The sequence below is a fragment of the Protopterus annectens genome, chromosome 1.part0 (assembly GCF_019279795.1).
Source record: "Protopterus annectens isolate FY-2018-M chromosome 1.part0, PAN1.0, whole genome shotgun sequence".
NCBI lineage: Eukaryota > Metazoa > Chordata > Ceratodontiformes > Protopteridae > Protopterus > Protopterus annectens.
This window is the reverse complement of record NC_056725.1, coordinates 550995953-551018918: the sequence shown is the minus strand read 5'-3', so window position 1 is coordinate 551018918 and position 22966 is coordinate 550995953. Positions and strand designations below refer to the sequence as shown.

General features: G+C 41.8%; 1 protein-coding gene across 1 annotated transcript in view; it reads right to left on the bottom strand.

The window, feature by feature from the left end:
• The window catches only part of SMYD2 (SET and MYND domain containing 2), a 762982-nt gene that overhangs the window by 328828 nt on the left and 411188 nt on the right, over positions 1–22966 (bottom strand). The window contains exon 6 of the mRNA XM_044061287.1: positions 67–134. Within this exon, the coding sequence (XP_043917222.1) occupies positions 67–134 (68 nt within the window). The remainder of the gene's footprint in view (positions 1–66; positions 135–22966) is intronic.

Here is a 22966-nt window from a genome sequence, read left to right as displayed (position 1 = left end):
ACACACACAAGATCATAATTTCATTGCAGGTGTACTTCATAATACTCAAATAATTGTCAATCTTACTCTGGAAATATGGCTGAGCCCAAATGGGTAAGTTCTTCATCTTCAATTGTGAAGCCGTTGCAGTTAACCTTAAAAGAAAGATAAACAAAAGGTAAGTTTAAAATTTACAGTTTGCATGTACTTTCTTCTGTTGCCATGAGCTTTGTGTCCTTTCCCCACTACCTCCAAATTCATTCACTTGTTTATAATCATGGACACCTCAGATCTGGAGAAAGCAGGTTAACTTACTCTGTCCCCTTTAGCTTTTATACCTTTAGAGAAAACTGCATTTTTATTTTTTTAATATTTCATTTAATCATTCAAATGCAATTCTCCGAGAATGATTTCCTCTACGTCTTTTTTATTACAATACCACAGAGATCTTCTGAAGTATGTTATATGTCAGTGGTTTATATGTTATGGACCATAAATGACAACACATGAAATGTAAGTAATAGAACTACTCAACAGAAGTATATCATTACATATCTTAAGGTGGCACACCATCAGTTCTACACAATTTGAGCATTTTTAAAGCCAAATAACCCAAACAAGACAGAAGAGAGCAGTTATTAGAAATACTCCCCATATGGGAATATGTTCACTAATTACCTGGCAAAACGTACTGTGCCCACATCTACAAAGTCAAGTGTTGCGTCATCAGAACTAGCATTCCCTACAAGGCTTACGTAAAATGAACACTGCTAGACCAGTTTTGTGTAAAAATATGACCATAAGAGAAACTGACACAGCCCAACTTAAAAACCTATAATCCCATGCTCAGGGCACACACATTTACAACTGAGTAGATGATTGTACTTACAAGGAAACAGATTCGCTGACCAGTTCAGAGTCAATGATAATTTACAAGATTTACCTTGTAAAGAAAAAACAATACGGTGAGTACTCACTCACCTGCTACACCTAACTTGGAAGAGCTGTCTGCAGTGCATGCAAACCTTGAGCAAAATGTTTATGAATTTCTTAATCATGGTAGTATACTTACCAAAATGGACTATTTTCAGGCACAACCCAAAGTTATACACACACACTCAAAATGGCACACACATACACAGGCAAGAATATACATAAAATATGAAGCAGATTACAAGCATAGGCTATGCAACAAATACAGTAAGTACATTACTGAAAAATTACAACAATTTAAAAATGAAGATTTGTACATTCAGAATCTCATGGAGTACTCCAAGAACAACCCTAAAGCAAGATGAATGAACCTATTAGCCTGAAAGATACCCTTTTTGAAAGATGCTGTACTGCAAAAGTGAAGTCCAGCCTACACTGCCTGGTAAAAGTATTCAGTAACAACCAGATTGTCATGGCACATGAATAAAGTCCTGAAATGTGCAACAGAGGCAATCTTTTCTGTTGTGAAATGCCCAGTCAATGCTTTGGTAAAGGACCTATTTACAAACTGTATGAACTGGATTTATTTAGTAACTCCAAACCTTCTCTTTTACGACCATGGAATCTGCTTGTGCTAAGGGACTCAAGCAATATAAACCCATTACAGATAACGAATGCTAAGGGTATGGTAATAGATAATGAACACTTAAAGGTATGAAGATACAATCACCTGTTTCAGTACAGAAGCAAAGCTGGAAGATGGACTTGCTGAGTGACCAGGAACACAGAGAAACTAAGAAAGAGACAGAAGCCTAGTCCTTATGGAAGACAAGGTAAGGCTCCTCATATACATCAACTATGAATCTGAAAAACTAACTAGACAATAAGACGGCAATCATCTTTCAGGGCACAAAGTTAAATTTTACTAAATCAGCCATTTTAAAATGATGATGTGACATCACATCAAAAATTACGCTGAGTAAACAAATCACAGACAGGCTCTCCATTAGAGGCTGGAGATAAAATAAATCATTCAGAAACTGTTTCAGCAGTCCAAAGTGAGCCAGATGTGCATCTTCCACCAAATCATGAAGGAACAGTTAGGACAAATATGAGATCCAGGTTTTTTACTACTGTTTACTGGTTGTGCAACCTTGGGGGTGGCTATCAATAGGCAGGACATATAGGGTGAGGCTGGGGCACCTACACCGTATTTTGTTTTTTTTGTGCATTAACCATGATTGGCATTCTCATACAGAACATGATATCCTTTGATGGCCACATGGCCATCATGTATGACAATGGAAGTGTAGTTAATGCAGACCCACAAAAAAGCTGCCCAAGATAGGTGAGGCTAATTAATGATGAAACCAGAAGTATTTCTTTGTCCATGGTTGAAGAGCTTCTCCTTAGCATTGTAGGTCATCTGAACATAAGGCTTTTGTTGTTGCTAGTGGCTAAAAATGGGCTACTACAAAAAACATACTTTGCAGGTAGAGATGAAAAACTAGATCCACTCTTCCCAGGTTTTCAAACTACAATCATCTTGGTGACGTCTTGGAGCAAGTGAACTGAAAACAGGCACTTCAGCCCACCTCTCACTGAGGCCTAGACTCTGAAATAAGATTTATTCAATAGTCTTGATTCTTTGTGCCAGTAATTTTCTAAAACTGTTCAGGTTTTTCCTGTAATCCTGGATTTCCATCATGTTTTAAAGAGACTTTACTTACTAACCCTTTCCTGAAGGATCCTTCTTTATACCCAGTATATTTGGTCATTTCCATCCAATCATTAACACCTTTTTGTTAGTAGATTTACTGAAAAAAGTGATGTGTGTATAGATTTATTCATGTCAGACTTACCATGACTTCCAAGATCTATATCAGACAGGTTTCAGAGTTCAGAATAGCAGTGAGTTTGCTCATTAGAGTGGTCTTGTGTTGCATTGATCGCTCAGCTACTTTGACACCACATATAAAAGTTTGCTCGAGCAGTGTTGCATTAACTGTGGCCTTGCCTCTACAGTAATTGAGTGGCTACCTCTTACCCTTTTGGCCTCTCTTAGCAGGTGGTATCAAATGCTAATTCATGTGCTGTATGTACCCATCTGATTGCAAAATGCTTGAGAACTCATTCCTTGGTCTATCATTTTCTCACAGTGTACATTCTGTCTTTAACAGATATAAAAGTAGAGGCATTCAATATCATGGTTAAGGTGATGATATGCAGCTATAACTTCCTTTCCTTAGGAGCATGTGCCTGATCTTATTATCCTCGATGAATGCATGACTGCAACACAACTGTGGATGGAATCTAGTTGGTTTAAAGATAATACAACCTTGGACAGAAGCTAGCTGGTGCAAATGAAACTCATCAAAATTACTAGTACAAGCAATTCTGCATCTGTCCCTGGTCCATCTTGCTTTTTCCTCTCATCTTCTACCTGGAGAAGAGGCTGTGGCTTGCACTGTACATGTTCAGTTTGGGAGTAATGTTTCCCTGACAACTAAGTGCAGGCTGTTGTCAAGTCATCTCATCTCGTTATCATTTGAAAAGCATCTTCCAGATCAGAAACATAATTCTATCCATGGAAAGTACAGTTGTGTACACTTACCATAAATGTAGATGTTCAAGTGTATTCACTGTTGCAGTCATCTCACTTGGGTTATCCTGCCAGGGGTAGCCCTCAGTCAGCCCGAATACCAGAGGCTTAGTATTTATGCGTTGGTTGCTGTTGCTCCAGTACTGACGTCAGGTCAGAGGTATAAAAACAGGCAGCCGACGTCATTACATCAGTTTTTCTTGCCCCAAATGTCAGCAGCCCCCAAACAGGGAGCTAATGTATTGTGGAAACACACTGCCAGTAAAAAGTAAATACCAATAGTCTTGTAAGGAGTCAGGAAGAGAGAGAGAGAGATACAAGGGAGCTGGAGGGTGGGAAACCAGGACTGCAACAGTGAATACACTCGAACATCTACATTTATGGTAAGTGTACACAACTGTACTATGTTCTTCGTGTTTGACTGTTGCAGTCATCACACACGGGTCGATTCCCAAAGCTGAAGAATGGGTGGAAGCAGTCAAGAAGAATGGGTGGAAGCAGTCAAGAAGAGTTGGGGCTGGCTAGTAGGCCCTGCAGGACTGCTGTTGCAAAGCCCGCCCTGGATTTGAAGAAAATAGGCAGGTGGTAATGCTTGGTGAAGGTATGAACAGAATTCCAAGTAGCAGCTTCCAGAATGTCTCTGGTAGGGACTCCTCTGAGAAAGGCTGTAGAGGTTGAAGGTGCCCTAGTGGAATGCGTTCTGACCCCCTGAGGGGTTGGTTTCCCATGGTATTTGTAACAGAAATGGATACAGTGTGCTATCCATTTGGAGATGGTTTGTTTTGATATGGCTTTGCCCTCTGCCCGTGGTGCAAAGCTTACTAGTAACTGGTCAGATTTCCTAAAGGGCTTAGTCCCATCAAGGAAGAATCTGAGTTGTCTGTGCACAACTAAAGAGTGCAGGATCCTTTCCCCCTTATTTTGAGGATTAGGGAAAAAGGTGGGCAAATGGACAGATTGGTTGAGAGCCACACTGGACACCACTTTAGGCATGAAATTTGGGTTAGTCCTGAGAGAGACCCTGTCAGCATGAAAAATAATGAAGGGTTCCACAGCCATAAGTGCTTGCAGCTCAGACACTCTTCTAGCTGAAGTGATGGCCAGAAGCAAGGCTGTTTTCCAAGAGAGGAATTTTAACTCTGCTGATGCTGCAGGCTGAAGGAGGGGGGGGGTAGCACAAGCTTTTCCAGCACAAAGTTAAGGTCCCAAGCAGGGGTGGGGACTCTTCTTGGTGGCCTTAAGTTGTTAGCTCCTCTCAGGAACTGCTTGATGAGAGGGTGAGAGAAGGGAGGTTGCTCAGTGCTGTAATGAGCACAGATGGCAGAGGTATGGAACTTGATGGAAGAGAAGGAGAGGCCTCTGTGGAGTAGGTCTGCTAGGTAATCCAGGATTAGAGGCAAGGAGGGCTGTGGTGTATCTGCTCCTTTAGTGTGAATCCAGGAACAATACCTTTTCCACTTGTCAACATACAATTTCCTTGTACTGGGTTGTCTGACTTCACGTATGACATCCAGCACCTGCTTGCTCAGGCTGGCCACTGGGGAAAAAATCAAGGGATAAGCCAGGCTGCAAGGTTTAAGATCTGCAACTGTGGATGCAAGAACTGTCCCTCCTGCTGAGTCAGGAGAGTAGGGATTTGGGGTTGGTGCCATGGAGGCAATTGTGACACACTGCATAGTAGTGGGTACCAGTGTTGGCGTGGTGAGTCTGGGGCAATCAGGATTGCCCTTGGTCTTTCCTCACTTATCTTGAGTAACACTTTTGTAAGAAGAGGTAGAGAGGGAAATGCATAGACTGAGAGGTTTGCCCACTGAAACGCTGGGGCATCCACTTTCCAGGCCTTGCTGTGAGGTACCCTGGTGCAGAATTTGCTGAGCTGGTGGTTGTAGGGTGAGGCAAATAGGTCTACCTTCGGATTACCCCATTTCTGGGTCACAAGGTTGAAGGTGGTGTGGTTTAATTACCACTCATGTGGGTCTAGAAGATTTCTGCTTAAGTTGTCTGCCAGAGAGTTTTGGTTGCCTGGCAGGAATTGAGCTTGCAGGTGAATATGCATGGCTGAGGTCGTGTTCCACAGGGTCATGGCTAGCCTGCAGCGTGGGTAAGAGTGGGTTCCCCCCCTGCTTGTTTATGTACCACATCACTGTGGTGTTGTCGGTTTTTATTAGTAAGGACCCTGGTGAGTGTAGTGATCTGAAAGCTGTCAGAGCATGTTGAACAGCTATAGCATCTCTTTTTGGCTGATGTGCAGAGGAATTTGATTTGGGTTCCAGTGGCCCTGAATGCACCTGCAGTCCAGATGTGCCCCCAGGCATAATCTGATGCATCTGTGGTTAGGGTCTGGGTGGTTTGGGGTTGTGTAAAGGGAAGCCCCTTGCTGTGGTTGCATGCTGCTGCACAACAAAGGAACTCTTTCCTTAGACAAGGTATCTTGGGTATGACTCTTTCCAGGTCCTGTGAATGTTGGCACCAAATACTAGTTTCCTCATATGCAGTCTGGCATATGGAATTAGTAGAATGCAGGAGGCCATGAACCCTAGAGCCTGCAGGATTTTCCTTGCAGACAGCTGGGTTCTGGTGGTCATTTGAGCAAAGTAGCCTGTCAGATAGGCTTGTTTTTCTTGAGTAAGGTTATGCCATCTGGGATGCTGTGTCCAAGCTTGCTCCCAGGAATACAATTTTTTGACTGGGGAACAGTCTGGATTTATTTTTGTTGATAGTGTACCCCAGGGAGGTTAGAAGGCCCTTTACAAATGTCAGATGCTGCAACAGCTTTTCCCGACTGTCTGCGTGAATTAGGCAATCATCCAAGTAGGGGTAAATTTGAATATTTCTCTGTCTGCAATAGGCAATGGCTGGAGTCAGGCATTTTGTGAAAACTCTGGGAGCAGTGGATAAGCCAAAGGGAAGTGCAGAGAACTGATAATGCAAATATCCTGCTCTGAAACGTAGATATTTCCTGCTGGGGTCCCTTATTGGGATGTGCAGATAGGCCTCCTTTAGGTCTAGGGTGGCTAACCAAGCATCTTTGGACAGCATAGGGAGAAGCTGTTGTAGGGTGAGCAAATTGAATTTTGGTACCACCAGGAAAGTGTTTAGAATGGATAGATCTAAGATTGGGTGCCAGGTGCCCTCTTTTCTAGGTACCAGAAAAAGTATGGAATAAAAACCTTGGCCTATCTGTTCTGCAGGAACAGGCTGAATTGCCCTTATGGACAAGCAGGGAATGAGCTTGGTTTTGTGCCTCTGCCCACTGGTTTGGAGGAAGATCTGGGAACCCTTTTGGGGTTGGCAGTGTGTGGAAATAAAACTTGTATCCCTGGGATACTATGTTGAGGACCCATCGATCTTTGGTTCCTCCTACGGGCACGAGAAATTGGGCAGAGGTGAGGGGTGGAGTTGAGAAGTCATTGTGAATTATTTCCGTAAGGGGGTGGCTTAGCATTCCCTGCTTAGGTCTCTGCATACCCTGAGACTGTAATCTAGGGGGTCTGTTTCCCCTGGGTCTAGTTTGAGATGTCCTTGAGGGTGCTGGAAAGGACCAATGTTTTGAGGGGCAATGCCTACTAAATCTTGGAGGCTGCACTTGCAAAAAATATTTGACTGTCTGCATAGACTTAGCTTTTTCATCCATTTGTTTTAAAACCTCTTCTGCTTTGGTGCCAAACAGATTGTCTTTGTTCAGAGGAGCGTCCACGTCCAATAATTTTGATTTGACATGGTCTGGCAAGGTCTGTTCCTTAAGCCAGGCATGCCTTCTAAGTACAGAACCTGTGACTGCTGCCCTGCAAGCTGCATCTAGGGCATCAAACCCACATTGCAAGGTATGCTTGCTAATTTGGCTTGCAGAATGCATAAGCTCCTGTAATTCTTTATTTTCTGCACAGTCAGGAAAGGTAGATAACTTTTGCTAATAAGTTCCATAGTATGTTGCTGGTATTTTAGCAAGTGGAGCTGTCAATTTAATGCTCTAATGGCAAGAGTTTCAGAGGTGTATACTTTTTTACCCCATCTGTCCAAAGCTTGGGAATCCCTGTCTGAGGGGGTGGGATTCTTAGCTGTAGTTGCTTTTATTCCTTTAGGTCCTTGGGAGATGACCTCTGGGTCTGCAGTAGGATTTTTGAAGAGAAATTTGTGAGAGTCAGGGACTCTGTAGTACCTGTCCAGTTTCCTTGGAGCAGGGGGTAAAGTGTCATGAGTAAGACTGGATTCCATAAAGACATCGTCCACAACATCCAGAACAGGAGGGATAGCTAAGGGTCTGTGCTGTGGCAACTCTAAAAATTCCCTGAGTCTCTTTTTGGACTGAAGATAATCCTGGCATTCCCAATGGAAATGCTCTCTCAAAATATGAAGGGTTTCATCAAAAGAAAACTCCTCTGGAGGGGAGGCAGAAGGAATGGATTCCTCTGCATCTGAATCCTTATAGGCAGATAAGGGCATGTCTTCATAATCAGAAACCTCAGAATCATTGGACTCTTGGTCAGATAAAGCTGCTGGGGACAAGTCTCTTTTTCATTTAACAGGGAAGTCTGGCTTCCCCTTATCAGCTTGAGCAGGTCTTCTGCCATTTTAAGCATCTGGGACTGTGGCAAGGAAGCAGGCGCTCAAAACTGGGTTATCGGTTTTTTAGGCATAGCTCATACTCTTGGCCTTAGAAAGTCCGTAATTTTAGAAAGAACTGAAGACGCGAAAGAAGTAATTGGTTTGCGTCGAATATTGGTAGGATGAAGAGCTTCCTCAGAAGCCGGTGCCTGCACAGCGGCTCTGGACCCATCCAAGGTAGAGACATCCGCAGGTTCCATAGTCAAAGAAGAGTCTCGCGGCATACCGGACTCTGAACGGGTCTCGGTAGCGGCCTGCGAAAACATCGAATCAGGTATCAGGGGCTACGAAAGCACCACACTGAGTATCGCTGAACTGGTGACCAGCTTAACGGAAGCGTCGTCGGCAGTTTTGGACCTGTGCGGTCTTTATTTTTATCCTTACATTTTTTCAGAAGATCCGTAGTCAGATGGCTTACCGAATCCATTTCGGAATACGGAGATCGAGAACAAAAGTATTTAGCTACAATAATGACCCGACGACAAATACTTCGGGTATTGAACAAATGCACAAAACTGACAGCGAGGTACGTTGTGGTCTGGGCCTAAACAGGTGATGCAGTAAGAATGGAGATCTCGGTGTGGTATTTTCTTTCCACAGCAGAGACAATTGTTAACTTTTTCTGACATCGTTTAGAGCAAGAAAAAAGTATTCCCAATGGAGTACTTAGATTTAGAAGGCTTCAAAATGATTCAATTTTGGAAACAAAAACTCAGGTAGCGGTCGACCGGCACTCATGTGAACTGCTTCTGCTTCGGGCTCCTTGGCAAGAAAGACTGATGTAATGGTGATGGCTGCCTGTTTTTATACCTCTGACAACTTGACGTCAAGTACTGGAGCGACAGTAACTGACGCAGAAATACTAAGCCTCTGGTATTCAGGCCGACTGAGGGCTACCCCTGGCAGGATAACCCAAGTGAGATGACTGCAACAGTGAAACACGAAGAACATCTTCCTATGGTGGTTCATTCACTGCTTTCTTCATGTTTTAAGTAATGTGCTTTACCTCTGGCTTACTTACAGTGACCTTGACACTTTCAGTGGAAAAGGAATTTACAGCAAGGGTATTTACTGGTGCTTCTTACATCAGCCACATTACTCTGCTATGAATTTTGCACTGGTTCCCTGTTGTAGTTAGTTCAGTTTTCAAAATCATACTGTTAACCTAACATGCCATGCATAGTCTTAGTCCCAAATGCTTACAAGATCTCCTATCCTCCCAAGTCACCAACCACGTAATTAAAACCATCAAATGAAGAGCTGTTATTTAAACTTAATACTTAAAGTTTAAAAGCCATGTTTGTGCTCGTTTCCCACCTTTCCTGTAACTAGTCTAGGCCTAATACAGATTTGCTGTTTAGAAGGCTGTTTGTAAGCTTCTGAGCGGTACCAAAAAGTCTGCTGTTCAATTTTTCCCTTAGATCTGCTAGTTCTCTCCTCTCCAACACTTTTACTAGCTTATTAGTCTAGCACTTTACCAGACTTCTTGTAGCAATTATTGTAGCACACAAAAGTGCTACCAGCACTAAACGTTCTACAAGGAAACAGCTCCAGTACTTATCCTTCCAGGCATGTCTAAAGGTCAGTTCCCTGTGCTTTCTCCTATCAACCTGGTGAACTTGGGCATCCTGAGGCAATGTAGCAACTACCTCATGTACACAGACAACCCTCTCCTCTTACCTCCCAACACTCAGACTTGCGAGAGATGCACTTATACAGCCAAACTGCAAGCCACGTACTCTCCAGCCAAGACCGGAATAACTGGTCAAGAGGAGAAGGTCAACACTTGCACCACACCACATGGAACACATAACCCTTCAGAACACACACCGGCACTGCCTTCACATAAAAATACAAACCACACACCCACTTTCGTGGAGGCTTTCAATAAAAATCTACCCAAACAGCAGAGACCACCAAGGCAGAAATACACTTGACCACCACAACACAACACTAATCATGAGACTCATAACTCTCCTAAACAGTGTGCCACTCAACCAAAGGCCCTAAGACAAAACAGCACGCCCAACACACTAGTCATAGGTGACTCGACAGTGAGGCACACTGATGTCCCACTTACTAAGTTGAATAAGGAGAAAGCAACAGTCAGCTGCCTGTCAGGCACCAGGATCCACCACATAAGATACGCACTCAGGTCCCTCAACAAGTACAAATATGACTCTGTCATTGTACATGTGGGCGTGAATGACCTGAGACATACCTCCCTGGACTACATGAAGAGAGACATGGAGGAGCTCTCGAATTATATAGCCCAGGTGGGTATGACCCTAGCCCTGAGCCGCATCCTACCATCACCCAGAATAACACAGTACAAACAAAAAATTATTGATTTCAACAATTGGCTAAGTTTCTGGTGTCATTCTAAGGGGATCCAGTATCTGTCTTCCTGGGATGACATGACTGACGGACCTCAATGCTTTGCCAGAGATGGCCTGCATCTGTCACCCCTGGGCTTCCAGATACTGGCCAAAGGTCTTGCCACCCCTACAGTGCCTTTTTTTAGTAAGTGTTCCAAAGACCAAATTATCACTGTAACAGCTACAAACAAATGCAATCTGAGGGTCATGCTCCCCAATGCTAGAAGTATAAATCTCAAAATGCATTTGCTCGAAGCACTCCTTTAAATGGAGAACATCGATATTTGTGCCGTAACAGAGACCTGGTTCAAGACAGCAGAAAGAACCCCTGCACTACCAGCCAACAACTCATTCCACACCTTTCGGCCCCAGAACTTGGACCGAAGCTCCAAAGGCAGTGATGTTTCTATATTTATAAAGGCTGTGCACACCTCCAGACTGGTAGCCCAACATAACGCATCTGAGATACTTGAGGTGCAGCTAACATTGGGTAAGACAGCGATTCAGGTCATAGCCTGCTATAAGGCACCCAACCATGTCCCAAGACTCACACTCCACATTCCTAAGCACCCTGGAGTATATTAGGGTCCAACCTAACACCCTCATACTGGGTGACGTCAACTACCCCTCGATTAACTGAGAAAGCTACTCATGTACAAATACACTTGCCCAAAGTTTCCTGGAATTCATTAAATCCAATGCCCTGGACCAGCTCGTTCTTACTGCCACTAGAGGTAGCAATATCCTTGACCTAGTCATTATCAACATGGGCGACCACTGCTCTACACCAACAGTCAACTCCTCCCTGGTAAGATCTGACCACAAACTAATCACCTTGGATATCAAGCCCCCCCCCCCCCCACAAAGGAAACCACCATGAAAAACTTCTCTAAAGTTAACTTTGGGCTCCTAAAACAGAGGTGGCTAACTTCACGGCACCCATGCAAATAGAGAATAGATGCATGACCGCACTGTACAAACACGTACACAAATGCATGGATCTTGCCATACCCAATAGAACCAAGACGCTCTCCTCCAAAAAAAGGAAGCCAATCTGGTCTCCTGTCATAAACAAACTCTACAACAGAAGGAGGAAACTGATGCAGAACTCCCTTATCAGCCTCAACAAAAAGTTGAGATCCCTCATCAAATCTTCCAAAGCTAGCTATGAAAATAGAACTGTAGCAGATAGTAAAGACGGCCACAATGCCTTCTATAGTTATGTAAGGAGTCTCCACGGCAACAGCCAGATTTAGTCTGAGCTACTGCACAATGGTACCTCCTATACCGAGCCAACAGATATTGCCAATATACTGGCCGACAGATGCAGTGCCAACTTTACCCCCCCCCTTTAGTGGACCAATCACAATACCAGTAGATTGCCAGGCACCCAGTATTACAGCTGCACAGGTTGAAATAGCATTGTCCAAGTCCAAGAATACTTCTATGGGACATGACAATATCCCTGGCTGTGCTCTACTACACAGTGAACTGGCACCTCACCTGTGTGCCCTGTTCAATTACAGCCTCACCTCAGACTTTGGCCCTACTGAATGGTGCACTGCTACAGTCATCCCTCTCCACAAAGGAGGAGCAACTACAGACTCTGGGAACTATCGCCCCATTAGCCTGGTGAGTCTGATATGCAAAGCTATGGAACGCATCATCATGGACCTAACAAACCAGCATATAGGGAATCTCCAAACTCTGGATGCCACACAGTTTGGTATTGTGAAAGGTAGATCATGCCTGCTCAACCTGGTCAACTTCTTTGAGTCAGTCACCAAAGCTGTGGATAAAGGCATGGTGGTTCATACAGCCTACCTTGATCTAGCCAAAGCCTTTGATACCATTCCCCACTCAGGAATCATAGAAAAACTCACTAAGCTAGGCATCAACCCCTATATCACTAGGTGGGTTGCAAACTGGCTCACAGATAGAACTCACAGTGTGAAAGTAGCTGACTCCAAGTCAGACTGCCAACTAGTCACGAGTGGAATCCCACAGGGTTCGGTCCTGGGTCCTCTCCTGTTTTTTAACTACTTCTCTGAAGTCCAGGCCAACATGAAAGGTCTCTAGTTGACAAAGTTCGCAGATGACTGCAAGTTGGGAGCTATTATTAACTCTCCAAGCAATGTTGACATCCTACAGAAAGGCCTCATTGAAACCGACAACTGGTGTCAGAACCATGGCCTTAAGCTCAATGCCAAAAAATGTGTCGTCATCCCCTTTGGGAAAAACCAGGTTCCCATGAATTACCACATCAATGGTAGTCCACTGAACACAGAAAGAGTTATAAGAGATCTGGGAACAAAAGTTGACAGCAACCTCTCTTTTGAGCACCACATTGCCACTGTGGTCAGAAAGTCCTTCTATGTGGCACATCTCATTATTAAGGGTTTTGCATCCAGGAAGAAAGAAGTCATTGTCTCCCTCTATTTTTCCCTCATTAGGCCAGTCATTGAGTACAATACCCCATTTGGCATGCACCTCACTAGACACCTGCAACAACTGTAGAGGCCGCAAAAGTACCTCACAAAGAGGATCCTAGGCCTTAAACATGTGTCCTATATGGACAGACTCAAAAAACTCCCAACTATTCTCTGTCTCATATCGCCTACTTAGAGGGAATCTCTCCTTGACTTACAAAGCCATGTCTGACCTAGCTCTGTTACAAATGCTACGTCTAAAGAAATCCGAATACCTCCGCACCACATGTCCCAGAGACCTCAACCTCATTACCACAATCAATAGAACATGCTGGAGGGACAGGTTCATAACACAGAGACTTGCCCATGCTATGGAATAGATTTCCCATACATGTCAAGCAGAGCACCTCACTGGTCCTCTTCAACAGAAATCTTGATGAGTGGATGGGAAATAGACAATTCACCCCAGGGATCACTCCAGTGACTATGCTCGACAGAGGCACTGGGGTAATCCTATGGGCTAGGCTTGTAAAGGCTCCAGGGCCATTAGCATACTACATACCTATGAACCTATGAATACTGTAAAAAGATGTCCAAGCACTTGCTTATCTACCTTGTGTAAGATTGGTAATCCTTTTCTGATGTTTCCTAAATGTTAACTTGTTGGTGAGTTTAGCTTAAGGAAGCCACTACATTAGCACCTGTTGTGTATACGTGTATTCATTTTTTTAGGTGTTCAGGTGTTAAGCACCTAAATCTGATACCCCTTAACATTAAAAAGGACATTGACCTTTCTACATCACCACTGGGAGTCTCATTCACGTGTATACACACGCACAGGCACAGACACACAGACACAGACAGACACACACACACAGACACAGACAGACACACACACACACACAGACAGACACACAGACACACACACACACAGACACACACACACAGACACACACAGACAGACACACACACACAGACACACACAGACAGACACACACACACACAGACAGACACACACACACACAGACAGACACACACACACACACACAGACAGACACACACACACACACAGACAGACACACACACACACACACACAGACACACACACACACACACACACACACACACACACACACACAGACACACACACACACAGACACACACAGACACACACACAGACACACACACAGACACACACACAGACACACACACAGACACACACACAGACACACACACACAGACACACACATCCCAACACTCCACTTCTTAGGTACCACAACACTGATTGATACACTTCAACAGAAGCTTCAGCTTTAGAAGTGTTTTCCCAACCTTCAGTACAGAAATAAAACTCTCAGTTTAATGAAAATTATGTGGACAGGCTAGAAATAAGCTTTTCATCCTCCACTGGTTTGTCTCCACAAAGGACTGTGTGGCCAAAGGAAAAAACAAAGTATATTTCTAGGTTAGTGGAGCAAAACCCACAAATACATGAATGGCAGCAAGGACTGAAAACAAGAAAGAGATCAAAGAGATATGTTACTGAGAATGTGTCAAAATGGATTAGGCCTGAGCCTTTCTTATTGACGTGATAAGCAATGTAAATGTCTAATCTAACTGGATCCCTATATAGCGAGGACGGTACAGCTGTGGAATGTGCATAGGATTTCTCTTGCAGAGCAAGTACATTGCAATGGAAGCAGGAAAGACACCTCCCAGCTAAGGATGCCTCCAAAGTGACTGCAGCCCAGTTCAGTCAAGGTAGTGCCACCACCAGAGGCCTAGGGTAAAGGTTACCAGTAATCAATTGTGCAGGTTGAGAAAGTCTAAAAAAGTGTCCTGCTGGCTTTCTTTACTACCATGGCTAACACAATATCAAAATCCTTTGGAAAGTGTGAAAAGCCAAATGGATGTACACTGCACTGAAGATGTCAGTTAAATGGTACAGCTAACTACAGGAATCTTCTGTGCAGCTTCCAGATTATGATGTTCCCATCACTTTCAGAATTCTTAGATTTTTATTTAAAACTATTACTTAAAAGGTGCTAGGGAAAGAATATGAGACAACAGAAATTGTTAAGTATTATGGAATCATCTTCTTCTTTCGGCTGCTCCCGTTAGGGGTCACCACAGCAGATCAACTTTTTCCATTTCTTCCTGTCCTCTGCATCTTGCTCTGTCACACCAACCACCTGCATGTCCTCTCTCGCCACATCCATAAACCTTATCTTAGGCCTTCCTCTTTTCCTGTTACCTGGCAGCTTCATCCTTAGCATCTTTTTCCCCAATCATACTCTGCATCCCTCCTCAGCACATGTCCAAATCAACATAATCTTGCCTCTCTGGCTTTGTCTCCAAACCTTCCAACCTGGGCTGACCCTCTAATATACTTATTCCTAATCCTGTCCATCCTCGTCACACCCAGTGCAAATCTTAACATCTTCAACTCTGCCATGTCAAGCTCTGACTCCTGCCTTTTTGTCAATGCAACTGTCTCCAACCCATATAACATAGCTGGTCTCACTACCCTCTTGTAGACCTTCCCTTTCACTCTTACTGGTACACGTCTGTCACAAATCACTCCTGACACTCTTCTCCACCCTGCCTGCACTCTCTTCTTCACCTCTCTTCCACACTCACCATTACTCTGAAAAGTTGATCCCAAGTACTTAAACTCATTCACCTTCGCCATCTCTACTCCCTGCATCCTCACCATTCATCTATCCGGGAATACATGTTGAAAACACCACATGAAAAAACTTGTAACCAGATAAAACACCAAAAAGGTGCTGTTCCTCCAGTCGCTTTCTTTTTGGTGAAAACACCACATACCTACGCACTCTGGATGTTATTAATCTGTATATATCTATTCCACATCAGGTCAGACTTAAAGCTGTCAAGTTTTGGTTACATATTAGAGAACATTACCCAGTTGAATTTAATCAGTTTTTTTGTTAAATATTCTGCAAATGGTTCTAGAGATGAATGTTTTTCATTCTGATGACAAATACTACCTGCAGCTGTGTGTGACTGGATTGGGGATAACAGTTGCCACCACTTACGCAGATTTAGTGATAAGTTACTTGAACATGTTTACATCTGTAATAACTATTATGTCTTCTATCATGCCAAACTGTTGCAGAGATTTTTAAATGACTGTTGGCTCCTATGGACCTCAGATGTTTCTATGTCACAGGTATTTAATTATGTTAATCAAAATCACATGGGACTTTCATTTACAACCAAGTTTAGGCTCTTTACAATTCATTATTTAGATGCAAGTTACAACTTGCTGATGGATCTATGAAGGTTGAAAATCTTTTTCAAAATATTGTAGCCTCAAGCTGTCATTCATAATTCATTATCGATAACATCCCATACTCTGTTTCAGAGGGTTAGACATTTCTGAATTGATATGCAGTAAGCAACACAAGAAGCCACACAACTTCAAGAAAAAAATTAAACAAAGAGGTTACCGCCCAGAAAAAAAATTACAAGCAAAAAGTAAAGCTTAGTTATAGCCAAGAAGTGAGCTACTGAAGTACAGAAACAACTAAACACTTGCAGAATAAATGCCCATTTTCAATGGTCACCAGATACGGTACCAATATACCAAGGATCAAGAATATGATTATTTATGGCCATTTCTTAAAACAGATCCTTTTTTGATAATGTGGCCCAAGATCACCGTTCCTTTACACCCCCCCCAAAAAAAAGTGAAAAACTCTGGATGGATATTATCTACATATAAAAATTCATACAGGCAGATTGAAAGCCACCCCTTCCTTTGAGTCAATGCCATATGAATGTTTCCCCTGTGGGAATCGCTTTGTTTTGCTCCAGTCTACTTAACACAAAAAATGTAAATCCAAAAATACATGCAAAAATTTTGAGATTAGACATCTCCTCATCTTTTCCATACACTGGGTAATTCACCTTGTTACATGTGAGTGCAGTACCTTCCATGTTGTTGAGACCTCTGGTCCATTTAAACAATTTCCCTTCACATCAATTATTTGAAATGTTAAATGGAAAGAAATGCCTTAGTCCAACATAAACATTAACATCAGAATGTCGTATTCAGCTTTACTGGGATTGATATGGTATATTCAAGTAACTTAATGAAACTGAGAAATTGCAATGGCATCACCAAAAGAAAAATGGGTAATTTATGTACAGTTTTCACCTGGTTTAACTGAACTGCTGTAGATATCTTTTCAAACACCCTTATTCAGTCACTTGCGACATAGGCTAAATTAGCCTAAGTACATTAACATAACAAACATTATACTTCACACATACTGCTATACATCATATAACCTAAGCAATATTACATAAATTATTATACTCCTGCCTTTTTCAACAAGAAACATCTTCATTAAGCCATCACTTACTACATAAGCAATCATACATTTATATAATTGAAACAAACCACATCAACACAATTCTAGTTGCAAGCATTTTACATCACAAACCATATATTATGGTAAGGCTTGCGGTATTTTTTCATGCAACTGCAGTACAGTACTATTCCACTAGATGTCAATCTTGAAACATTCATGGATTGTCAGAATTTATGTTGAGGTTTATTTTTTGTTACGAAATTACTAACTTAAAACAAGTGAAACATCAAACTGTTTTTACAATTTGTAGAGCTAGAATCAATATCATGTATTTTTGAAAGGGATTTCACGTTTTTTTTAAATACTTGATTTTCTGATACCCTTGCTTATACACTGGAGAAACTCCATTTGCAAGGGGTGAAACCTGGTCAGCTAATCTTTTGGTAGTGACCGAATTTATCAATAAATTCAAAAATTTCTGGCAGGAACTTGTTCTTTGGATTTACTTGTTTACAACATACATTATGTATACACACGTGTATGTGTGTGGTTCTGTGTGTGTCTATCTCACACACACATGAGTGCGTGTTGGCATTTCAAGTTTGTAACTGAAGCCAAAGGCAAGCTAAGCATCATCAAAATCTCAAAAATATGTGCAAGATATATTTACTGGAATTAGACTACAAATATTTTATATACAAGTTTACCCTTATTCAAATACTATAGGATCTAATATAAGCTAGAAATAAAACTAAAATAACTTAACTAAAACAGTGGTAAGGTAATGCATTATTTGTCTTTCTTTCATAGCCCAAAATATACCAGTGTAATAATGGAATCTTAATATCACAGCAAATGTGATTAAAAAAAAAAAAAAAAAAAGAGTCCGCTATTAATACAGGTTAATCATAACTTTAGATTCCCAGGTTACAACTAGGTGACAAACCAGTTGAATCATTTTACGCCCAGCCACTTCAATCTCACTGACACACTTAAGCATGACTTGCCCTACTTTCCATAAAGTGGAGGGGGAGCTTGGCAAGGGGTAAGCTTGTAGTTTTTCATCCATTTGTCTAATCAGGATTTGAAGATAGTGAGAGAGAAGATTTGCTTTATAGAAAGAAGGTTTTTGCTCCAGATGGAGAATTCTCTGATAGAGGCATGTGTCATGTCAAGTCCAATTTATTTTGCAATATAAATTTAAGAACCATTTTTTTGGTGGGCTACTTTTTTTTTCTCCTCACTGTGTCATACTACGGTTCCCTAACTCAGTGCTGTATGTCCATCCCCTCATCTACTAGCTACATCCTAAGTCCACAGACTTTCTCCGATGGGCTGGGTCTGGCATGGATCTTAATATCATGGGGGTCTGGTCGTCAGCATCCACTTTTTTCTCCTCAGTTTTTTTTGGCCTACTTTGTTACCACCCCCCCATTGAGATCTTGTGGTAATGTCATGGGTGGGTGTGCAAAGGGGATGTGTGGTACTTCACTTCCACAGAGCCCTGCCATGACCCCAATCTATTCACCCTTTGGAACTTGCCACCTCATAGTAACTTCCACAGCCTCCAGTGGGAGACATCCACAAAACTGCCCTCCCAAAAGGGATACTAATGACCATTCCATCCCACCACTCCATCAGTCACAGAAAATTATAAACTGCACCTGAGTCAGCTGGGCTGTAGTCATGGCTTTATCCCTCTGTGTCAACAGAGTGGTACAGGTCCCTTAATCTTGTATTTGTGTGACTACCAATTTTATGGATATGTAGTAAATCAAGCAGGATTGGGTCATTTACAGCACTGTAAACCAGGCATAAATCATTTTGTAGGTGTCTGTAGTTGGCAAAACATACAGAGGACTTTTAGATGCTCTGGCTAACTTGGGAGGCACATCCCAAGACCTTTTATTTTAAGAGAGGAACCTCTACGATTTTTTCAAGTCAAGTGTTTGAATAAGTACATATTGAAATCCATACTGTATTCTACTATATGCCTAATGAGGAAGGAGTATAGAGGGAATGATGATGTCTTTTGTTTGAGAAGAAATGCCCTTAGTAATCAGTTGGGTGAGTAGGTGACTTCCCCCTTTGCTGCTATGAAAAACAACTCATTACAATTTATAAACCCAAAAGTCCACTGAACACTTTTGTACTCAAACTTTGTAGCCAAAGCTTCGAACAATATCCTGATAAGACTGCTTCACATCTGCTGAAACGTCTCCCTATCTCCTCTTCCAGTCATTCTCTCCTCTTTCTTTTCCTCTTCCTCTCATCTTCTATATTGTCCACTATCCCCTCATTATGCTTTTAACAATGACACATCTGCAAAGCCTAATTTTGGCTCTCTTTTGTAAACAAACTCCAAATTGTAACACATTACATGTTAAGTTGAAGAAACACAATAATGTTAACCAGCTTGTTAAAGAAAACTATAAATACTTATAAATTTAAATATTGTACTGTTTTTTCGACTTCATTTGTATTACGTACATATTGCACTGTTTTCTCCTGTCATCAACACCTGTACTACAAATTGAGCATTACTGTAAATCTATTAAACTGTCCTGTTATTGGAACTTTTCTCCCTGGGCCTCTGCTGAAAATGGGAGTTCTATGCTCAGGCAGATTTTCCTGGTATACAAATGTCAAATAAATAAATTTCTTAATGGCAGTGGATATGTGCTGGTCAAATGAAGATGCTTGGGTATATAATGAAATTGTCTATATTTTTTAGGGAGAAGGCTGATTCACATGGTAGGTATAGGACCCTACTCCGTGCCTCCCCTATCCTGACTAACCGACAATCTTCCCTTATTCACAAACTCGAATCAACATACAATCAAGCTGCTGGTTTTGCTGTAAATCATCCCTACTCCTCCCACCACTGCCTGGCCCTACAGAAACTTCACTGGCTTGAACTCCCAACATCAACTTACTCTCACTCGACTCCGAACTGCTCATTTCCTTCTCAATAACCCCACTACCTGCTCATCACTTTCCAAACTTCTGTCTTACACCCCCAATTGTCCTCTTCGTAGTTCCAACCAACTCTTACTACTGACCTATACGCCCTGTAAAAATATAGGCAAAAACTTTATAAATACTCTGTCTCTCATAGCTGGAACAAACTCCCATTACATACCAGAAGAATAACTCATGCCAACAACTTTAAAAAGACACTAAAGATCACCTGCTTAACTCCAAGATCTGTCACTGCAATCATCCCACTTAACTTTCTGTATACCTCTGTTTGTTCACATTCTACAACCTCTACTTGGGAAATATATTGGCATTACTTCTAAATTATTGTAAATATTAGAACAGGCTAGCTTTTCGGCACTGTGACTAAACTGTTTGCATGTTTATATTTTTAGTACTCACATTTTCTTATGTGACAACTATAATTTGTTCTGTATATTGGCATTTCAGTTTGTCCTTTATTTTATCTTATGTATAATGTTGCTTTTTACTTTTTATTGCTGTAGAAGTTATTGGAGCTTTTCTCCTAGGGTCTCCAATGAAAACAATGAAAATGTTTTTTTTTTTTTTTTGAAACTCAGCTGGACCAACCTGGTTAACAAATGTGAAACAATAAATAAGGCATGTGAGAGCTCCCATTTCCCAATCTGTACCGTGCATACCATGTAACATTTTTTTGAACTTGGCTCTACATCATGCTCCTGACACTACGAGTTTGTCTTGAGATAGGCTCTCTTGGAGACTCTGAACGTCTTTAGGGGAAATGATAATAGCTTCAAGCCTGCAGTCATCCTCAAACTTGGCCAGTCAGAGGCCTTTAATGTCACCTTTGATATCACAGAAGTAAGATGTCAAATAGAAGCAGTCTCAAAACAAGGCCCTGGGAAACATCTCTGGTGATAAGTCTCTTGGATAATAATGTGCCATTAACTAAGAACAGTGTCCATCAGTGAGCCCATTAGCAATCCAATGAGATACACAGGCACTTTTACCAAGTCCCAGTTTGTCAATGATACCAGAGTGAGGTATAGCATCAAAAAACATACCAGTCAAGGTGAGCTGTCCGCATGGAATTACTCTCAATAAGGGTTTTTCCTGACTCTTTTGAAGAGATTAACTAAGTTTAGTAGGCATGAGTCACACTTTATAAATCCAAATCAGTTTGAGTTTAGGGATTACAGATTCCCTAAGTCACTGTTTATGAGGTCCATGATAATGCATTCCTTCACCTTGCGACTGACAGTGGTAAGGCTCAGTCTACAGCTGCCAGGGCCTGTGGTGAGACCTCCAATATGCAACCTAAGGCTATCAGTCTATAGCTGCCAGTGCCTGTGGTGACCTCCCTAATATGTAACCTAAAGCTGTCGGTCTGTAGCTGGAAGAACCTCTGGTGAGACCTCCCTAATATGCAACTGCTGTTTTCCAGGCTTCCAAAAAAAGAATTCTTGGAGATGCTGTAGCTGAATAGTTTAAGGGCAAGACTTTGTAGGTGGTATTTTACACCAAGTGTGAAAAAGACCAGTATGTTATCCAGACCCAGAGAGGTGATACGTTTGCTCTTGGAGACCTATTTGAGTCTTTGTTCAGAGGTAATTATCATTGAGGGGTATAAACCAGATACTTTACAATGGGGAAGTTTGGAGATGACAAAAGGGAGAAGTCTGAGCTAAATTTATCTGAAATGTTAGCTATGTCCTCAGAGTTTGAGTAGGTGATGTCATTATAGATAAACTTGGTGTAATTTTGTGCATTACTTTAATGTTTAGCTAATTAATGTTTAAAGTTAATGTTTTAAGGTTATCCTTTGCTGATTTAGCATTTTTTATTTTTAACATCTTTATTGAATTATCACTTAGGACACAGGCAGACATACATTCCTATAAAAGAAAATAAACCATTTTAGTGTATTATTGCAAAGATTATACATCATATTTTGTATATTTATCATCAATTCAGCATTACATAAACTGACCAATTCCTGCCTTCCTTTAAACCTTACTCCTCCTCCAAAATATTATTTCTGCAATATATTGCTCCCACAATTTAAATTATTTTCTATGCAATTTGCTCTTACCCTTTTCCAAAGATCATAGTTCCAGTTATTTCATTTCTGTTACAATTTCCACTAACTGCTTTTTTTGGCAGACACCAGGATTAAACTTAACAAGGCCTTGCTATGTCTAGGCAATTCAGATCCTGTATCCCAGCTCAAAAAATCATATTCTTAGTTAGACTCATTTATTCATCCAATATTTTGGACAGAGTACTTCTGTAGGGAATTTTAAAGTCTGCCAACTCATTATACTCCCAAAAATAGAAGTTATGTTCTTACCATAACGTTCCATGTTAGTTGTCTTCTTCTCGCCTTCTTCTTGCTGGATGGGTTCGGAGCCGACCTCGGCCCGACTGCCACTCTAAAAGCTCGAGAGTTGGTTCCACCGGCTCGAGGCTCCCCTTATATCCCACAATGCTAGGCGTGAGTTACCTCAGATCTCGTTTGTAAGCTAGACCCAGCTTATAATAATAATAGCAGAATAACTAGAAACAAAGTCCACCTCTATAAACAAGGGAGAAGAGAAGGGTGACCTATATCCTGACCCAGGAAAATATGCACAGCAGCATATACCTAACGTAAAGAGGTGGCAGAAAGAGCGGTCACAATCAAAACTCCTCTAGGTCTGTCCAGGCCAGGGGGAAGGAGGGTGGGACGCAAGAAGA